Source organism: Calypte anna, chromosome 3, assembly GCF_003957555.1.
Source record: "Calypte anna isolate BGI_N300 chromosome 3, bCalAnn1_v1.p, whole genome shotgun sequence".
NCBI classification, from domain to species: domain Eukaryota; kingdom Metazoa; phylum Chordata; class Aves; order Apodiformes; family Trochilidae; genus Calypte; species Calypte anna.
In genome coordinates, this window is record NC_044246.1 from 33,687,018 (window position 1) to 33,697,002 (window position 9,985).

Below are 9,985 nucleotides of genomic sequence, written 5' to 3' on the forward strand. Positions count from 1 at the left end.
TCAAATCAATTTCTTCTACTTTAAGATCATGTACGCTTCTGATATCTTCTCTAGGGCCTATTTAAAGGTGTATCTTTTATCACTGTTACCTTCACATACCTTATTGAGCACATTTAATAGCTGTATTAGCTGCAACATTTAATCTCAGGTCAATAAAGGGAAGACACCCAAAGAAAACTGGGGACACAATCCATCTTGGATAGTCCTGCGCTCTTCCTTAGTTTTGTTGTGTTTAATATTATTACTTCATTTTATTACAAAATGCATGACAAGAACAAACCATTCCCATTATAAAAATGTATCCATATGGACACAAGCAATTTCAATTCACCTGGCAGACTATTATTAGCTTTATTTTTAGCCTGACGCAGTAACTAATCACATTAATGGAGGGGGGTTTATTTTCGAAGTGATGGAATTGAGAACTTTTCTCTAAACAGCAAGTGAGAGCTGCCTCTCACACACCTCTGCTGTGCTCTTGCTAGAGCTGCTCCATCTTCTCCCTCTGCACCACTTCTCAAATCACCACATTATTTCTGGGTGCCATCTGTAAATGCTGTGCTAGTGACCCCTGCTGTGGCTCTACTTTTAGGGTGTTCCTACACCACACCACAGAATTCTCATTAGCATCTAAATTAACTTGTGGGTCACACATAAGGGACACAGCTGTTACTCAAATGTGTATGTGTAGCGGGAGGAGCCATTCTTGCTCCTGAAGCTCGACGAGCTGCTGGTCTCTTCCAGGACTCCAGCCACCACACAGCGCTTCCAAGGTAGAAGTGTAGTGGGAAGAGCCTTTCTTGCTCCAGAGGCTTGACGAGCTGCTGGCCTCTCCATGCCTCGCACCAGAGTGAGCTGAGGTCTTCTCTGTGGGTGTGTGTCCCACCTTTATTGGCCCCCTGGCCCTGCCCACGCCCAATAGGGGCCTGTCCTAATCAGGCACAGGTGGACTCACACCCACTCACTGGCAATTCGAGGCACCTGATTTATCTTATTTCTCTACATGTATGGAAGAAGGAGTAGTGTGTCATGGTAATACTCACATGCAAGCAATGGAGTGTGAAGCTGCCAGACCAAAACTCTGTGCTCCATTAGTGCAGGTCACAGATCTACACAGTTTGATAGAGAAGGATCCAACACAGGGTCAGTTAGCCTGATCAGAACCTTATTTTTCCACTGTGCCATCATGCAACAATAATGTAGTACAGAATCCAATATTTTAGTGTTTTAGGGCACTTAAGTAAGCTTAGTGCATAACTTTGGCAGCATATGATTAAAAAAAAAACCCAAACCCCCAAAACCACCACCCCCCCCAAAAAAATATCCTAAAAACATTGAAACTCACATTAAAAAGACATGTTTTCAATCCATCGTTCTGTGTAACACAAGTAGAAAAATCACTCAGGAAAACAGTCCTCTCTCCCAAGTTTTGATACACCATAACATATCAAAGCCTAAGTGTGGCACTTCCCAAAATTAAATTATCCAGAGCCTCAGGCCACTATAATTTTTCAGCAATGATTTTCTCCATTTGCAGTCTGATTTAAAACAACATGATTCCCTTTTCCAGACAGGAACACGGACAAATAGCAGTTAGAAGTGTATGCTTTCAGTAGTACAGTCCACAGCATTGTTTCTTTTCCTAATTTTTATTCCAGGTTTTTCTTATCTGGCAGCTTTAGCAAAGAATCAGCCACATAACATTAAAAGGAGCTTTCAGATGTTTGAGTTACCAACTGTAAAATCAAAGCAATAGGAAAACGTAGTTTAAAGTAGTGGAAGTAAGTTAAAAACTTAGCTATGCTTGCAGGGACTGTATTTCCTCTCTCTCTCAGCAGCAGCTCCAAAGGCTGCAAGCAGTTGTAATATCAAAACACATTCTCACACTGGAGAAGACTCACTGCAAGGAGTAGAAATTACAAGAGATTATGCAAGACAAGATGGAGAAAAATACATGCTTATGAACAAAAGTTTTCACAGGGCCTCTAAGAAAAGGAGTACAAAGACCTCTCACTTGTTACAGACCAAAATAAGTGCTTCCTGATCCTGTTGGTAGGCTATGGCAGCTTTTGATAAACTGCATACATTACAAAAAAGGCTTTTTGCAGTGTATGTGAGGACACAGGAAATCTGAGAAAAGAGATCATGCAGTTAAAGAAAAGTAATTTTTGCAGCCTACTAAAAAAGCTGAGTGGTAACATGACCTTTGCAAACAAAGATTTAAGTACTCTGTTACAATAGAAGCAAATAAAGAAAAAGTCTGTAGACTTTTTTCTAAAGAAAATACAGACTTTTAACAAAAAAATAATTTTTCACATACAGACATTAATCTCTAAAGTATTTTTAAATTCAAGCACCAATCTTTACAGCCTAATGCAGTCTCAAACTTTTTTTTCCCTCGGAAAATTTTATTTGTAGAATGAATCATTAATACCCTCTTATTCTTTTTGGTTAAGCAACCAACTCTGTTTCGGGAAGGAGTTTATCTAGGTCCAACCCTGACATCCAGTGGCCACTGTGGTTCATGGCACGTTCCTGAGGTCTCGACCATTTGAAGCTTGGCTTAAGAGATGCTAGCTCTACCCTCCAGATAGATCAGAGACCTTTACTCTGCAGATAGATCAGCGCTTACATCAATAGATTTATGTGATTTCCATACGTAATCATAGGTTGTCTCAGATACTAATTGTTGATCAACATGATTTCAAAGATGTAAATGAAGTAAAATATTCTGATATTGTATCTAGTGGCATTCAGGACAAAAAAAAAAATGGAAAAATCCTAAAATGATAAATTGTTCAGAAATCCTAATTGCATAAGCATATTACCACTGAGTTATTCTTTCTCTATAAATCTAACTATGTGCACATATGCATACCTACGTACATCCTCTCCTTCTCCATAGCCACTTTATATTCCTAAACTTGAAATGAAAGTGCCCAAGTATGCAGGCATTAATTTTGCATGGACATAACAGGAGAAAAACAAGACCCAAACTCAGATTCTACTTTGATCTGGATGAAGACATTAAGATAAAGGTAATACATTTGATTATAATTCTTCAAAGTTAGCAGTGAAACTTTATATTTTTCAAGTGACACTTGAAGTTAGGTAATTACTTGTAAATATTTGTTAATTGCCCCTTGGTTGGTAATTTTACAACCTACTTTTCTTCATAACATTGGCAACCTTGTCTGGTACTTTCACAGGAGTTTTTGATCAAAACCAATAGAGTGAAGTTTTGCTACATATTCTCCCAGAGCTCTGGGTGCCTGAACGAAGTGTTTTAATCTGTACCACTATGAAGCTTGCTGAAAAATTGAGGCTTAGCTTACACTTCCCTTTCAGGGTGTTTTTTTGAACTAAAACAAGAACACCTGTTTGGTTTAATGGGGCTATTACTCCTAGAAACTCCTGCACCAGCTGCAAGAGATGGATAAGCTTCTGAAGATGTTTTCTATTTCAAAACCTGATTATTTTAATGAATGTATATATCACCTGTCTTTGAGTTTCCAATATAATAAATGGAAAGAAGCTCTGAGATCAGCCCTATGTGTCACTGTGTTGGCAATGAACATCTATCAAAAGTTAGCATGCTTTACACCATACTGCTCTTTACTACTCTTTATAAAGAGATGATTTTAAAAAGCAATTACAGCTCTTTTTTTGTTGTTGTTGTTTTTGTTTGGTTTGGTTTTGTTTTGTTTGTTTTTTGCCTTTCTATATACCAGCATATATTATAAAATATAGAGGAACTGTGTTTGTTTGTTCTCTCTGGAAGCAAACACAGCCCACAATTGTTGTACCCAGCTGGGTAAAACTGCTTCCTGCTAAGTAAGCCCTGAATAGCACTGACTCAACAGATCCTTGTAAAACTAATAAAAAATTATAGTTCTCATTTAAGGTTTCTTTTGCAATGAAGGGCAAGGACATTTCAGGACACTGTTTGCTTTGTGTGCCTCCAGTGTTACGCTTGCTTTAAACAAGGGTCTTAGAATGATCTAGGTTTTCAGAGAACATCTCTGTGGGTTTCTTTTGACTACAGGACACGTAAGGAGAGAGGAAGAAATAGCTCATTGGAAAATCTCTAGCAATGTGTCTTTCCTATTATAAAGCAAGTAATTAAAAAACTATTACCATATGAAAGCACAAATAATTTATGTAATTTTAAACTTTGTGCTATGTGAGCCCTTGAAGGGAACTGTGAAAGAAAGACTACCTTCTTGGTGGATAAAATTTATTTCAAGATCCACTTTGACCAGAGAAAAAAGGCAGTGCAATTCATCATGTCTGTGGTTTATATTTGCTCGTAAGTCTAACACTCATGTAAAACAGTACCTGGACTGTAAAAAAAAAAAATCTTTTTGACCTAAATCCCTTGTCCCTGCTCAGCTGGAAAGCTTGCCTGGGGAAAAGTAGCCAAGAGCTCTCCACCTTCCAAAGGAGCAAGGACAAGACCTAAAGCACTTTCCAGCTGCATGTAACAGACCTAACCTCCTCAAGCTGCTCATTTCGGGTGGATCCGCAAGCGCTGTGCATTTCTTTATCCCTTCTCTATCTGGACTCCCCGTACCAGAGGTGCCAGGGAAGGGCAGGGCTCCAAGGCCTAATGGAAAGAAGCGCTCCGGCTGCTTTCGGCACCTCCGGGACATTCTTCTGGCAGCAGTTTCCTTCTTCACAGCCAGACTTCCTACGTCACCTTTTTTTTTAGGAAGGAAAACTGAAATGTGGTTGATACAGAGGCGGCACCAGGAGCTGTAGTAAGCAACTCCCTGCACCCTGAGGGTTTTGCTGCCCCCGCCATGCCCAGAGCCGGGGCCGGGCCTGCACCCCCAAGGCTGGCGCAGACTACAACTCCCGTCATGACCCTCCAGCTACGCATGCGCGCTCCATCCCCCTAGCGCCCTCCCTCCTGGAAGCTTGTTTTTTTAAAAAAAAAAAAAAATCAGCTCCAAGCGGATCACAGCGTTCTGTGAATAAACAGTGCCGGCCCAAGAGCCAAGCTGGGCGAATAGTTGCTGCTTCCTAGCCACAGGGGCGGAAAAGATACCTGGGCTAAAGACCGTCACTTCCGCCCGCCATTTCACCCAGCGCCTCCCTGCTCCGCCTGGGCTGCACTCGCCGCTGCCATGACGGACCGCTACACCATCCACAGCCAGCTAGAGCACCTGCAGTCCAAGTACATCGGGACGGGACACGCCGACACCACCAAGTGGGAGTGGTTGGTGAACCAGCACCGGGACTCGTACTGCTCTTACATGGGCCACTTCGACCTGCTCAACTACTTCGCCATCGCCGAGAACGAGAGCAAGGCGCGCGTCCGCTTCAACCTCATGGAGAAGATGCTGCAGCCCTGCGGGCCACCCGCCGACAAGCCTGACGAGTCCTAGTCTGCCCCAATCGGCTCCTGGCTCCCGGCTCCGGGGCAGGGTGCTGTAGGGGGGGTTGGCCAGACGAGCGGCCGCAGCGCAGAGGCCGATCCTCCGGGTGTGTCGCCGTGGTGGCCCGGCCCGGATCCTCTCCGCTGAAGTTGCCGAAGACCGACGCCCCCAGCTCTCCCCCCGCTCCGGCTGCGTCTGGGTCCCCAGGAGGTTCCAAGATGCTTCTGGGAAAACGGGGAGCGTTGGCATCCGCGGCCTTCGGACTTTGCCTCTCTCCGCTTTCTTCGTGTGATGTTCCCTCGAAGGACTCTTGACAGCGTGAAGTCTTGTAAATTGCCAGCTTCCACTCTTTCAGCTTGTACCGTTGTTCGGATTTTTTTGATATGAAAAATAATAAAACTCTCTGGGCATTTCTAACGTGGCGTTTGGCGATCTCCTAATAAGTGCTCGTTGTTCTATAAGGAATGCTGATTACTCGGTATTAGGCAGTCTGATACCTGCTGAGGTGCAAGTCAGATACTTTACAGATAGCATTCTCACACCTAGGAGATCTCTCAGCAAAACTGCTTTTTGAGGAGAAACAATAAGCTTGTTGACACTCAAGGGTTTTGATTTGTTGTTAGCATTTACTCTGTGGGGTTATCTGTGGTGCAGCATTTTATTGTGCTAGTTTCAATACTCTTAAAACATGTTTTCTCTAAATACCATTCCCTTTTCTCATCATCCTCTTGTCAGGTACTTCGAGTTTTTCAAACCTTGATCCTTTTGGATACAACTTAGATATGGGGTTTTTTCCCTTAATACTTCTTTTTCATCTACTGAGTGAGTTCTCTCCTATGTAACACTGAGTGTATCACTGCAGGGCTAGACAGTCTTACTATGGAAGAGAAGGTGCAGAGGCTTGGGAAAGGCTAAAATGTTTTGCCAAATGTCTTCTGCAAATTTCTCTTTCCCAGGAGGATAATAAAGGTTACTTACTGTTATGAAGTGAAATGCCTTGAAGTGACAGGTTTTTATATCAGACTACAAACTGAACTGATGTTGATTTTTCTCACTTAAAATAGGTTTTATATGCACTTGTCATAGTAAAAATAAATTTTGAGTTCTAATGAGTGGGAAGACCTCAGAGTAAAACGTTCTTGAAGAGAGTTAAGTGCTCCCATCTTTCACATGGAGCATTGTAATTGGGAGGTTTTTTGTTGTCTTTTACATTGGAGATAGGCTTACCAATGATTTTGGGGTTTTTAAAATAAATCTGTGATCTCAAAACTTCTGAATTCTATTATCTTTTCAGTTTTTATTATCTTAGTTTTGTAAGAGTCAATCATAATACAGTAATGAAGTAGAAAAAATATGCTAGCTCCCAAGGCCATGTCAGTACATCCGTCTTCTGAAGACTTAAAAGGCAGCATTTTTCCATTTCCATTGCACATACTGAGATGAGGATAAGGGTGAAGTGGTCTTAAATAAATTGTACCTGTATGTTTTGTGGGGAACTGTTGCAGTTTTCCATAAGTGAGGGAGATGTGTGGAAAACTTCCTGGTTTGGACTTTTCACGCAAGCTGGTGCAGGTAATTTGGAAATAATCTGTTCCATATATACTGAGAAATGGTTTCCTTAACCAAGTTTGCACTCTTGTAGGCATGCAATGCAGTCTTGCAAAAATATCTAAATATTTAAAAATACCTAAATCAAGGCTAGTGTTACTCTTAGTGTCTGTTCTGTGACCAAATCCTGGGAACTTTCATTTCTCCTGTCCAAACAGGCAGCATACTTGGTAAAAAAAGGGTGGTGTGGGAGAGTCACATGGGGAAAGTTGTTGCTATTCCCATTTCTCTTGCCTTAACACACACCATAGTTAATCCAGAGAGAAAACAAAACAGGAGCATCAGTTACTTCTGTGTAGTCCTGGAAGGTGTCTCGTCTGCTGGCAGCCAGCAGGCAGTTGATATGTGCAACAGGCAGCACACGAGAAAAAGAACAATGCTTGAATCTTGCAGAAAAAACGTGCACATTTTAATGCTAAGAGAGTTTGTTTTCTTTAAATGGCTTATACCAAAGCCAGAAAATAGTAATTTAGAAATGTACCACCACCTTAATCTTTAATTTAATTTAAAATTTAATTTAATTGTTTTAATGCTCTTGGTAACGTGGCTGTCTTTAAAACCGTGTAGCATAAATGTAAGGTTTACTAATTATTTTATAAATCAAGAAATCTTGACAGTTTACTCAATTTCTATACTCGTTACTTTTCATTGCAAGTGATTTTTCTTTTGCTACACCAGAGGGCAGCAAATGATGCTACTTTTCAGCTGAAGGCACAGGTAACTAGTAGAGTTGCATGCTATCTTAAAAAAGTTCCTTTGAAAAAATAGGTGGATGCTTAAAACTTTCCAATCGGCAGAAATACCGTTTTTTTTCCAATGGGTTAGTTCTAAGGATTAAAACAAATACTTTTTATTCACCATGCGTAACTAGAGGAGTATGGGACCCCCAGCACAATACCGTAGCTCTATAGTTCTGAAAAACTGAATTTTTTACATTTATGATTTGTCAAAATTATAGCTGTGTGTTAGCATTTTCCCAGTGAAACAATTGCACTAGTCAGTTGTTTTCTGCAAGCTGTAAAACTTGGGCCCCTTCTCTCACATCATACTCAGCATAAAAGTAAGTTATTTTTAGGCTCCTCTGCATATGTTACATTTTCATAGATGATAACATTCATAGTCTATTTCAGCATCAAGATTTTACTTCAGCACATGAGATAATTCCTTTTTAATGCTGAACTGTTTTAATCATTGCTGGTTTCTGAATTTTTGTCAGAGTTCTGTTGATTCTGTCCTGTTGTACAGTTTGTCCAAAACAAAATGGGAAAAAAAAGATGCCAAAAGACTTGTTTGGTTTTATAGTACACAAAGGAGGCTTAAACCTTCATTTACATCTTTTTTAGTTCCTTCTCAGTCATTACAACTTAGCTGTGATATATTTTGGTGTACTACTATTATTGCTTCCTATTGCAGTAGCACAAAAAATATGCTGGACTTTTCCCCCTACCACATACCAGAACATTCTCTGCCACAAACAGTTCAGTTCATAACTGGAATATATTTTTAAACCCACCTCAAACAGCTGAAATAGTCCTCCTCAGAAAAGTCTACTCAGACTCTGTGAAAAATAAACTTAGTCCAAAAATTTGAATTCACCGTGGATAAATGAAATCTCTGTAAAATGAAAAAAAAAAATCCATTTTGAAGTGACTTGTGAAATTTCCTGACACACTCTGGTGATTGCAGATAAGGCTGATGGTTAGACCTGGACTGAGATGCAGCTGGTGCAGGATTTTCTGAACTTTGCAGCATTTGTATTTTTCTGTCCTATTTAGTATAAATAAATACTGAAACAACAAATGTATGATGCCAATGACTGGACAATATAGTAAACACTTGTGTTTTCTGTTTACTGCTGACAGGGTACTACTAGTATAAATCACTTCTCACATGTACATCTTGAGTGCCATGCATGCAGATTCTGTACCTCCTGCACCAAAAGGCTGAGGGTGCTTTTGACATTATTAGAGTACTGTTGCTGTTGGTTTAAGGGATGACCATCATGAGAACAGCTGAGCTCACTGCACACCTACAACTGCTCAGCAGTGCCTTTGGGACACCTTTCAAAGTGTGAGGCTGGACTCTGCAAGGTATCACTGGTTGAGTGATTGGTTGAGGAAGGGACTCAGTGGGCTGTCCTAGGAGAGTGACAGACCCATCCACAGGTGGGAAGGGGGCTTGCACCTACACCAGGGCTTTGGGGTTTTTCCAAGGAGCTACAAGAGGTTTTCATGCAAGTGTTGTTCGAAGAGCTATACACTGCTTTTCACTGCTTGTTAAAATGTTATTCTCCTAAGACATGGGTTCTGAAGCAGCTATTTGCAGATAAATCTGTGAGCAATTCAACGTTTTGCACTGCAGAGCTAACTGCTGCTGTCCTGGGATGACCCTGGGGAGCTGGAGTGAGCGAGTGCTTTGGCAGACAGCTCACCCAACCTTCTCCTCTGTGATTTTATTCCCAGTATTTTCACTGCTTGTTTATGATGAGGTTTTAAGGGAAAGAGATCATCCATATGCTCATCAACCAAGCTGGAGAGAGCAACTTGAACCCGTGGGATCTCAGCAGCAAGCACAGGCTGATTGCCTTGGTGGGAAGTCAAGACTTTGGGCAGTGCCATATGTTGGCCACATGTTGGCCCTACAAAGCCTTGCTCACTTGCAGGCTAAGACTGACCAACATCAGCAGGGCACTTGGATATTTGGGCCATTAGTCACCCTGACCTAGATCTCACCCAGCTTTTGCCATCCTTGCAGGATCTTCCCACTGAGTCACAGTGAGAGCTTCAGGTACTCAGCATCTCTCTGGATCGGACCTTTAGCTGACTCCTTATCATAGAATCATAGAATCATAGAATTGGCTGGGTTGTAAGGGACATCTGAGATCATCAGGTCCAACCCTTGATCCGCTACTGCCGCAGTTACCAGACCATGGCACTGAGTGCCACATCCAGTCTCTTTTTAAATATCTCCAGGGACAGAGAATCCACTACTTCCCT

At 41.4% G+C, this 9,985-nt stretch overlaps 1 protein-coding gene across 1 annotated transcript; it reads left to right on the plus strand.

Annotated features, from left to right (window-relative positions):
* Positions 1-4,902: 4,902 nt before the first annotated feature.
* Positions 4,903-5,798, plus strand: SF3B5 (splicing factor 3b subunit 5). The gene has a single exon (XM_030447349.1). It carries the CDS (start codon positions 5,130-5,132, stop codon positions 5,388-5,390), a length of 261 nt encoding a protein of 86 aa, XP_030303209.1. The 5' UTR covers positions 4,903-5,129; the 3' UTR covers positions 5,391-5,798.
* Positions 5,799-9,985: the final 4,187 nt, after the last annotated feature.

Bases quoted from the DNA above. Each gene is read 5' to 3' on its own strand.
- SF3B5 (XM_030447349.1), top strand. From the start codon at position 5,130: ATGACGGACCGCTACACCATCCACAGCCAGCTAGAGCACCTGCAGTCC.